The sequence below is a fragment of the Brachyhypopomus gauderio genome, chromosome 18 (assembly GCF_052324685.1).
Source record: "Brachyhypopomus gauderio isolate BG-103 chromosome 18, BGAUD_0.2, whole genome shotgun sequence".
NCBI classification, from domain to species: domain Eukaryota; kingdom Metazoa; phylum Chordata; class Actinopteri; order Gymnotiformes; family Hypopomidae; genus Brachyhypopomus; species Brachyhypopomus gauderio.
Window position 1 is genome coordinate 7,950,823 of NC_135228.1, and position 11,083 is coordinate 7,961,905.

Genomic DNA, 11,083 nt, shown 5'->3' on the forward strand with positions numbered 1-11,083 from the left:
ACATGTGGTGATGAGCAGCGTGTATTTATGGCAAATCCATTACCCTCAACACACTACAGTCCACCCACTGGACAGACGACACCGTAAAACAACGCAAACCGTGGCGGTACAAAGCGTAACGTGGAGATAATTACAGACAAGGACAGAGACAACAAAACTAAAACAAAACTAAAGCCACATGAGGCCCACGACTAAAGTGGAGCCTGTGATCTGGAACTGATAAGTCAGGTGTGGCGTAAATGAATGTAATATTAATGTAAATGTATTTCAAAAGCCAACAAAAAGAAGCAGCACGTTACATTTGATGCAGCACACGAGCTATGACACAAACACAAATACGAGCTGCCCTCCCAACACCCAAAACTAGCTGCTTCCTTTCCTACTGTTCCTCGTGACATGACGAGCGGTTCATGTCAGGAAATGTTTCACTTTTTGCACCCCCCCCCCCTCCCCCAAAGTCCATTCCATTGAAAGTTAAACTTTTAAATAATGATTTTCCATTATGTAAGACCTAGAAATAAATTAAATCATAATTGAGAATTGTTCATGAGTTTGAAAAATCGAGGTACAATATTTTGTTGTAGTATCGCCCAGCCCTAGGTGGAGGGTTTGTGAATGTGTTGGTGTGTGGTGGCCCGTGTGTTTGGAGAACGATGGCGTTTGGTCCGATAGCTGCATCCGCCAGTCACAGTGCACTATTACTCACGGTACGAGTTGAGAGCGGCATAGCGCGTACCAAAAGTAATAATGGACCGTAAGCCTGGCCCATATCCTCAGTCCAGCAGGGGGCGCCAGTGGAAAAACACAATCTTAAAGCGCCTGGCTCCCCTAAGCGTTGCGCAGCCAAATTCACTTCTCTGTGCCCATAATTCTAAAACAGTTTGTACACAATAATCTGTTATGAGATGCTGTTATACACAGTGACGTGTTCAAATCTGCAAGACATGGGAACCAGTCAGAGATAATGAAGGTTGTAGGAGGGTCAAAAGGTCAACGTGACATCTGACCTCTGTGAGTGTCTTACAAGTGAAGGGCCACCCAGGTCTGTAGTCATACTCCAGTCCCGCATCACAATCTGAGATCGACTGCAATGTCTGGCTGGGTAGTGCTCACCTGCATCGCTGCCGGCGGATGGGCGATCGATTGCTTGGGGCTGGCTGGCTGCTGTGGGAGGAGGGGGGGGGTGGAGGGAGGAGCCTCAGGCAGGAGCGTCCATCTTCGGCCAGACGGAAGCCACCTGCGCACTCACACTGGTAACTTCCTGCGGTGTTGACGCAGCTCTGAGCACAGCCGTGAGCCCCATTACACTCGTCTACGTCTGAGGAGCAGAAGGACAAGCGGAAGAACAACATGTGTGTGTGTGTGTGTGTGTGTGTGTGTGTGTGTGTGTGTGTGTGTGTGTGTGTGTGTGTGTACCTATCTGGCAGTAGCGTCCCGTCCAGCCTATAGTGCAGGCACAGTTGTTTGGTCTCACACACGACCCTCCGTTCACACACTCCTGTGTACAGACGGCTGTGGAGAGTGTACGGGAGAGAGACACATGATAGATCAATGTGTGATTGGAACTACTGAACACAGTGCAGTTTAACCAGTGACCAGTGGGATTGTGGGGCATGGACGGAGGAGATACACAGAGGTGCTCCTCACCATGGTTACAGTGATGGGAGTGTAGCCGTTGCCATCCTGGACAGCATTGTTGGTAAAAGCTTGGCCCCGCCCTGCTCACCTGTCGGTAAGACACCGTATACACTGTCCTACAAAATACCCACAAACACACGTTTTATTCACTTCCAAGGTTGCAAAGTCATTGCAACATCACAACAGGAAAGAATAAAAACTTTAGGCACACAGAGAGAAACACACAAGACTGCCAAAAATTCACATTCACACTTGTTGGTATAAATACAAATATACATGGGCTAGAGGTGTGTGTGTGTGTGTGTGTGTGTGTGTGTGTGTGTGTGTGTGTGTGTGTGTGTGTGTGTGTGTGTGTGTGTGTGTGTGTGTGTGTGTGTGTGAGTGTGTGTGTGTGTGCGTGTGCGAGTGAGTGCATGCACGTGCATTGGTGTGTGTGTGTGTGTGTGTGCGAGTGAGTGCATGCACGTGCATTGGTGTGTGTGTGTGTGTGTGTGTGTGTGTGTGTGTGTCCGTGTGTGAGTGAGTGCATGCATGTGCATTGGTGTGTGTGTGTGTGTGTGTGTGTGCACACGTGTGTGTCTATGCGTGTGCGTGTGCATGTGCATGTGCGTTTGTGTGTGTGTGTGTCCGTGTGTGAGTGAGTGCATGCATGTGCATTGGTGTGTGTGTGTGTGTGTGTGTGTGTGTGTGTGTGTGTGTGCACACGTGTGTGTCTATGCGTGTGCGTGTGCGTTTGTGTGTGTGCATGCATGTGTGTGTGTGTGTGCGTGTGTGTTTGTGTGTGTGTGAGTGTATGTGTGATGTGTGTGCGCGCGTGTGTGTATGTATGTGTGTGTGAGTGTATGTGTGATGTGTGTGTGTGTGTGTATGTATGTGTGTGTGTGTGTGTGTGTGTGTGTGTGTGTGTGTGATGTGTGTGTGTGTGTGTGTGTGTGTGTGTGTGTGTGTGTGTGTGTGTGTGTGTGTGTGTGTGTGTGTGTGTGTGTGTGTGTACCTACTTGTATGTGCTGCAAAGGCGCAGGTCTGGGCACATGGTGATATAAGGCTTGTGTACAGGCTGAATGAAGGACTCTGTAGTGGAGATGACTCTACTGTTACCAGTGCTCCCAACACACACTCTCCTCCTATATGACAAACACACACACACAAACAGCAATGGTGCTGCACCTGAATATGTAACATCTGTGTGCTCTAATGATAGTTAAAGACTAAAGGGATACGCTGACCTTATTAACCCCACAACACTGATCAACTCTCCTGGGAGGTTTGTGTGGGTCCTTGGTGGTAATTGGTGTTGACTGGTTGATGTAATTGGCTGTAACACATGCCAAACTAAGCTATGACCTTCGACCTTATCTAAACCTTGACCCCTTCTGGCTTTGCAAACAAATGCTTATTGCACTGACCTTTTGTGTGTTTGTGTGCCTGTCGGTAAAGATAAATGTGAATGGATGTAAAAAGACTACTTAAACAGTATTACGATTGTGTAGACCCTTAACCGGATTATGTTAAAAAAAGTGACCTTTCCCTTTCTTTAGAGATTAGTTCAGTTTTACATACACAGAATTGTGTCATTAATGGGGGTGGAACAATTCACTCGCAACACAATCATTTGGTCTAGAATTTTCAGCCATTTTTTTACTTATAGACTCTGAAGTCTGATTTCGGTTTTTAGTATGTAAGTTTTCTTCGATGTAAAGGAAACAAGTGTCAGACCCATGATGATCTACTTCAGTCCTTACTGGAGGAAACTTTTAAAACTGGTGCCCCAGTGAATTGTGTTTGACTCTGCCAATTTAAATCATTCTGGTTGGATGGGCCAATTGCATTGATGGTTTGCAGTGTGCAGTTACAACCCCACCAATCCACAACGTATACAGACCATAATAAGGATAAGCGCTGGTTACCCATGGTGACTGTAGGACTGAGGAGAGACACTTGTGGGGAGGGAAAAAAGAAAAGTGGAGAGAAGCACCTCAAAGTACATTTCTCTCTCTCTCTCTCTCGCCGTCTCTCTCCCTCTCTCTCTCTTTCACTCTCTGTCCCTCTCTCCCTCTCTCTTTCTCTCTTGTTTGCCTCCAATCACGATGTCACCTGAAAGAGAGACACAGATGGAGGTAGAGAGAGAGAGAGAGAGAGAGAGAGAGAGAGAGAGAGAGAGAGAGATGTTATGTATTAGACATTAATTTGGGTTGTACATTTGATTCCCATCGTTCACAGAGACATTTACAGAGACATTTACTTCACTTTTATATATACATTCACAATATTCTTTCTGTCTCTCTGTCACACAGCTTCTTCCGTGGAACAATCACTGACAGCATAACAGCTGTGTGTTATCATACAGATATTAAATGAATGGTTTACATCTCTCTCTCTCTCTCTCTCTCTCTCTGAGAGAGAGCTATCCTTGCTTAGATGAGAGCAAACAGACTCATCATGTTCACCCACACACACAATTCATAATAATTACTGTCATGTACAGATAGCTGTATAAATGCTGGATAGTGTGTGTGTGTGTGTGTGCGTGTGTGTGTGTGTGTGTGTGTGTGTGTGTGTGTGTGTGTGTGTGTGTGTGTGTGTGTGTGTGTGTGTGTGTGTGTGTGACAGAGAGAGAGGCTGTAATGATTTAAGATCAATCTACTCCTTCACACTTAATCTGTCCACAGTCATAGCACAGTTTCTAGCACAAATCCCTCCCCATCCCCTGCCTAAGATAGAGGGATAGAAAGAGAAGAAGAGAGCACGCTTATGACGCAAGGTGGGTGCTCAGTGTGTATGTGTGTGTGTGTGTGTGTGTGGTTTCAGCATAGGTAGGCTCGTTATTTTAGTTGGAATATGTTATTAAAACCAGGTCTTTATTACTGCAACAACTCATACTGTACACACACACACACACACACACACACACACACACACACACTGGAACAGTACATGCAGTATAAATCACACACTGGCCTTTATTTTCACTGATGTACTTGAGCCCAAATATTTTACAAATATTTACAAGTGTGTTTGTGTGTGTGTGATACACTGCAATGTCATATGGGCATTCATATGGGCTGAATATATCAAATAGCCAATAGTTTGAGAGAGAGAGAGAGAGAGAGAGAGAGAGAGAGAGAGAGAGAGAGAAGAAAGGAATTGAGTGGGTAAGGATCCGATTTTCAACCAAGACAAGATGATAAATGCAACCTACAAATACAAGTCCCTGTGAGTCAGTCATTTATACACCACGCGCGTGTGTTCACGAGATCAATGAGAGTAGTCGTAAATTCAAGGAGCTCTCCCGAGACTATGATATCATGAAATCTAATCTGCTGAATGAAACTACAAATGACCAACCGGATTCCATCTATACTCTGTTCCCCTCGCGAAACTTGCTGACTGAATTAAGATCATAACTCACGGGCGGAGTGCCCCTTATTATCAACATTATCAACCTATCCAGTCTGACCACCTACAATCTTATTTTTCCAATCCAAGGCGAGATGTCGCTGTAGCAGTTATACTGACATATTTGCCCACAAACACAAGTTTTTCGGGTTTGTCCTAGTTTATTCCACTTGCAAGAACAATGGTACTGCTCCTGCCAAAGTCCTCTAAAGAATGTTTAATTTTAAGAGCATCTCGATCCACCACACGACACTAAAGCCTCATGCCAGACTAAACCTATTAAAACTCACTATGAACGCACAGTTAACGCACAACTAATGACGCCAGATAAACAATTACAATGTTTGTAAAGTAGGCTACAAAAATATTACAATACTCTACATTATTATATTACAATAAGCGCTCTACTTAAAAGAAGTGGTGGTCCGTGTCTTCCACATCATCTCATGCTGAGCCACATCGCCACCAGCAGGGGGCACTATTTCCACTGTCGCTTTACATGCAATGTGGCCAAGCAGACGGTCTTTGAGGAGCAAACACGCATACAAACGCACACTCAGCGAAAAAGTATGAATGAGCGCTTACAATGACGCCACACACACACACACACACTCACACACACACACACACACACACACACACACACACACACACACACACACACACACACACACACACACAAGCAAGACGCTCAAACTTAGCCTAAAGATGTAAGCAGTACCACCACTAGAGTTTAGTCTACCTAGTTTAGTTTCTACCTGCGTTAATTACCTGAAAGACGCGTCCGGTAACGGAGGACGTTGGCGATGAACCGCAACACACAAACCAATCAGAGACTTACAGGAACACTTCGGTCGGCCGCTGCGAGCGAAATGAGTATCTCATACACGAACACAGACAGAGTTCGGTCCCCAAGCGCGTCTTGGACCCGGAGTTCCCACAAAACTGAACCAAATCTGTTTATAAATTGTCCAAAAAAAAACCCCCGTTAAAGTGGCACAGGCATGACGCGAAAATTCCGATGCCGAACGTGGCGCGCGCATCCCCCACGGACCCCGTAACTGGGCTCGTGCCTCTTTTTCGGACTGTTTTGGAAGAATGCGTGTAGTTGTGAGTGTCGAGCCTGTCAAACGCGCAGGGGGGTAACCTCTCCGCGCCCCTCCTCCGGGACACCCCCGCGGGACGTCCCGACACAGCGGACACGCTCTCCGTGATGGAACCGCGCTTGACTTCATCACTTCGTGCCTAATTAGATCATTTTGGCATAAACGAAGACTAAAGAGCCTATTAGGTAATATCAGGTAGCCAACTCGGACAAACGCAGGTTTCTGAGACGAAATGTTTCATAAGTTTATGTTTTCCCTGATAACACACTTGATTTGGCTAATAAACTGATAAAACTGCTAAACAGGCACTGATAATTACTTGAGTTGCATGAGATGGAAAAGCAGGAGAAACCCAAATGTGCTTGGTGGTCCCAAGGGGGAAATGTAGACGCATGGTCATTTTGTCGCTGTTCTACATATGAGTCTAGTAAGTACACTCTGGCAAACGTCCATCGAGAACTGGAACAGATCAGAACCCAACAGCCGATTGGAAACTGTCCAACACACTATCGGCTGTGGAGTTTTTTATCTCTTCCAGATTTCCACAGACGTCGAACGAGCCTACAGAAAAAATACAGAACTAAATGCATAAATTAACAAATACATAAACATGGAGTGAGGTTCCTAAAATTAGTGATGCATTAATGTACTGGTGAGTGAGAGTTTCTTCTTTGCCTACACCCGAACACTAAATCAGAGAGGCTGTCTGCCACAGTCACCTCGCCCTTCTCTATATACTGATGCGCGCTTTCCGGCTGTTAATACCGACATGTTTGACAGCCTTAACATTATGGCACATTAGATGAGTAATTGCTTTCTTAATTGCCTTCCTGGTTCTGGTTACTTAAGTCCGAAGCTGAAGAAATAAAAATGTTTTCCGGCACATAATACTTTTAGAGAACTTTATGTTATACAAACGATTTACTTAGAAATTACTAAGGCGAATTATATATATATATACATATATATATATATATATATATATATATATATATATATATATATATATATATATATATATATATATATATATATTAATACGTTTAAATAAATATAAACCTGATGAGAAAACACAATGAATTTGGCTGTCGTTTGTCTTAAAACGTGAAGAGAAATGTGAAGACCTCTTCACTCAGTCACTGGGGGTTTAAATATACACTTTATAATAATATACACAGTATAAATTACTTTACTGTCCTTTAGTGTCCTATTGTGTCGTAGCCAGTAAAACAGTATTCCCATGAACTTAATGCTACAACGAGGGAGTAGCCTGATCTCAAAGCTCATCTGAATATCAGCAAGAATGTCTGACAGATGTTGTAAATGTAGAAAACAAATAGTAATTTAGTTTATCAAGCACGTCATGATATGAGTGACCATAATATTAAAAAGAGTAACATAAGCGTTAACATGTCAACAAGAAAAAGAGGTATCAAGTAAGAGGCGCCGGTAGGGACACACACATCATTCTCTCTACCTAACTTACCCCTTCATAACGAGATCACGTGACTCCGCTTCCCGCTCTTGCCCTGGTCCGGAGCGGCAACTCGGTGCACGCGCTGCGTCGTTTGCGACACCTCATCTCTCTCGGTTCTTTTAACCTCGCCCCGTGCGTTTCAGTCGGATTAAGAACTAAATGTCTCGAAGCTCCCCGCGATTCGGCTGGCAAGGAATGGTCTACCGAGGGGCGTTTTCCCCGTGCTTTTAACACGGGCCTTCCTGTGGAACTCAGGAATTGGACGTCCAATCCCAAACCGGAAATCCTGCGACTGTTTCAGTCTGATAAAAATCCGTTGTGCTGTACAAACACGACTCTGTTCTTTACTGCTCGCATTCATTTCTGCAATTTATTGTCGAAGACACTGTGCCTGACCTCTAACTCGCCACAGTGAGGTGACCTCCAGGTGTTGGGCCATTTGTTATGTGCTAGTGTGGTTGAATGTATTATTAAGTATAAAAATCCCCTGCAGTGTTTCACAGATTTAGAGATTTACCCCAGAACTGCATCTCTGCCTCCGGAAGTACTGTAATTACCAGTGCTAATTGCGGAGAGAGAGAGGCAGAGAGAAAGACAGAGAGAGAGATTTTAATCACCCATAGCTCTCATAGCTTGCAGAGCGCGTCAACAGGTCAATATGTTTGCGACCCCTAAAGCCCCAAAGCAGGTCGTTGAGGACAATGAAGAGTTAATGTAAACACACTCCTAACATGTGTGTGTGTGTGTGGGTGGGTGGGTGTGTTTGTGTTGCTAGTGAAAGCAAAAATATGAAGTAAAAGATGAAAATATATATATTTGGGGTTTTTTTTTGGCTAATCATATGAAGGCACCTATGAAGTGCACTAAAATGTGTGTGTGTGAGTGTGTGCGTGTGTATGTGTGAGTGTGTGCGTGTGTATGTGTGAGTGTGTGCGTGTGTGTGCGCGTGTGTGTGTGTGTAAAACAGAGACATTAACCTCCATGGCATTAAATCATTAATCTACGATACTGAGTACTTATAGTATACTGCCCAAACACACATGCACTCTCTCTCTGTCTGTCTCTGTTTCTCTCTCTCGCGCTCTCTGTCTCTGTCTCTCTCTCTCTCTCTCCATCTCTCTCTTTGTGTGTGTGTGTGTGTCTGTATATTATCTCGCTCTCTCTGTAGTTTTTCTCTGACACATTCTTTGGTTAAATCTCTCTGAGGTGATAAAGGATTTAGAGTGGACACAAACATAGAGGGTCCTTATATGTTCCTCATGCAGTTCATTAATCTTTACTGTATGTGCGTCTGTGTGCATGTGTGTGTGCACGGACGTGTGTGTGTGTGTGTGTGTGTGTGTGTGTGTGTGTGTGTGTGTGCCTGAAGGCTGAAACATTTGAACTCCCACAGCTCAATTCTCATAACAGAAAGCCTTTAGCTTAGCAAGAGGTGAAAATTCAGACCTCATCTGAATTTGAGAAATATTTAACCCTCTCACTCACTCACTCACTCACTCACTCACTCACTCACTCACTCACTCACTCACCCTCTCTCTCTCTCTCTCTCTCTCTCTCTCTCTCTCTCTCTCTCTCCTTCTGTCTCTTACTCCTCTGTCTGTCTGTCTGTCTGTCTGTCTCTCTCTCTCTCTCTCTCTCACACACACACACACACACACACACACACACACACACACACACACACACACCTTAACATACCCACACCTTATCCATCCCTCATTATCCTCTCATCATTCATTTCAGGTGGCGTGTGAAAGTTTTTGGGCAGACCAGTGGGCCCTGCAGGAGTCCAAATCTGCCGGCTGCTTCTCGCCACCTGTTTCTACTCCAGACAGAGAGCAGGTCAGTGTGTGAAGGTCTCAAGCCCAGTACCACAGCTGCTGAACCGGCAAGCTACTGTCCAGCCTACTACCAGACTCACCACAGGAGATGCTAGCATGCCCCTTCACACAGCGTTATATGTTCCTTTAGCCTCTAAGAGGCTCGATACACTGAGATACAGACATTGTTTAAAAATGATTAATGAATGTTAAAGAATGTTTCTGTGTTTACCATGTGAAAATATGCAGTTTTGCTCCTTCCTGTTTATTTCCATTTTGTTGTTTTAATTTTCAGAGCTTTTTGTCATTGGATGTGTGGGAAAAACATTCTTGTACTCTCAGCAGTTGGTTTAGTGGTGTTGGTCTGTGTGGGTGGGGCTTTGATTCAGGACAAGTAAGAATTGTTTAAACTTTATTAGGATTACTATTCTTTCTTTCAACCTCCCCAGAGGAAGTACTCTGTGTGTGTGTGTGTGTGTGTGTGTGTGTGTGTGTGTGTGTGTGTGTGTGTGTGTGTGTGTTTGTTGTTTTCAGAGAGAGTCTGAGCTTGAAGGTGACCAGATTCAATCAAGAGAAAAGGCGGAAAAATCCCCTACACAGAACTTCCTGAACAGCAGGAAACAGGAAGTGGCTGGAGCAGAGTGATTGGACTGTGGGTCACGCTGAACAATGACAGGAGTGACAGAAACCTGTGGTGAAATAGAGAGGGTGAGAGAGAGACAAAGAGAGAGAGAAGGAGGGATGAAGGAATGAGAATGATGGAAGAGTGTACAGGATGGAAAAGGAAGAAATAAAAGAACATGAAAAAAGCACACAAAAAGACAGAGAAGACAAAGATGGAGGAACGGGGAAGACAAAAGAGAAAAACAAATAAAAGCATAACTATACACATGGCCCCGCCCACAGCCCTCTCTCACACATGGCCCCGCCCACAGGCCTCTATTACACTTGGCTCCACCCACAGGCCTCTCCTTGGCCATGGGTGCATTTCTGCCATCGTGAAGCCTCATTCTTACAGACGCTTTCCTGTTTTTGACCTTGTCTCAGGCTGATGATGTCATTGGCAGCACCATTTTTCTTGCTACCTTGTAAAGGCTGAAGCTGCAGGTGTGTGGTAGAACGGTCTGTGTTTGCCTCACCCTGTCACTTAAGTTCCTCACCCTGTCACTCAAGTGTCATTCCTCACCCTGTCACTCAAGTGTCATTCCTCACCCTGTCACTCAAGTGTCATTCCTCACCCTGTCACTCAAGTTCCTCACCCTGTCACTCAAGTGTCATTCCTCACCCTGTCACTCAAGTTCCTCACCCTGTCTCTCAAGTGTCATTCCTCACCCTGTCACTCAAGTGTTATTCTGATTGTGGGGCAGAAGGTCAGTGTTCTGAATCTCGTGATACACGACAATTGGTTCAAAATTTTATATGCTGGCATGAGCCTCGAATCAAGTCTCTTTGGCTGTGTGCCTCTGTCTTTCTCTCACTTTCTGTATCTCTCTTTCTGTCTGTCTCTGTTTCTTTCTGGCTCTCTTTTTTTGTCTGTCTCTCTCCCTGTCTGTCTCCCTCTTGTTTTCTGTCTCTTTCTCATCCTTTCTGTCTCTCTCTTCCTATCTCTCTCTCTCCCTCTCCCTCTCTGTCTTTCTTCAAACAGG

General features: G+C 44.8%; 1 protein-coding gene and 1 long non-coding RNA gene across 4 annotated transcripts in view; one reads left to right on the forward strand and one right to left on the reverse strand.

The window, feature by feature from the left end:
* The window catches only part of egfl7 (EGF-like-domain, multiple 7), a 13,152-nt gene extending 5,328 nt beyond the window's left edge, over nucleotides 1-7,824 (reverse strand). Inside the window, exons 1-6 of one of the 3 annotated variants that reach the window (XM_076980270.1) lie at nucleotides 7,627-7,822; nucleotides 3,546-3,732; nucleotides 2,637-2,762; nucleotides 1,648-1,754; nucleotides 1,417-1,512; nucleotides 1,118-1,318 (exon numbers count right to left, since the gene is read on the reverse strand). In XM_076980270.1, coding sequence (XP_076836385.1) covers nucleotides 1,118-1,318; nucleotides 1,417-1,512; nucleotides 1,648-1,754; nucleotides 2,637-2,762; nucleotides 3,546-3,625 — 610 coding nt within the window. In that variant the 5' untranslated portion in view covers nucleotides 3,626-3,732; nucleotides 7,627-7,822. Of the gene's footprint in view, nucleotides 1-1,113; nucleotides 1,319-1,416; nucleotides 1,755-2,636; nucleotides 2,763-3,545; nucleotides 3,733-5,805; nucleotides 7,035-7,626 lie in introns of those variants that run through there. The other 2 variants (XM_076980268.1, XM_076980269.1) reach the window with 2 other exon arrangements.
* Nucleotides 7,825-9,373: 1,549 nt separating this feature from the next.
* LOC143482400 (uncharacterized) lies at nucleotides 9,374-11,083 on the forward strand. Its single transcript, XR_013122213.1, has 3 exons — nucleotides 9,374-9,459; nucleotides 9,733-9,831; nucleotides 9,972-11,083. It is a non-coding gene; the product is annotated as an uncharacterized LOC143482400 (long non-coding RNA).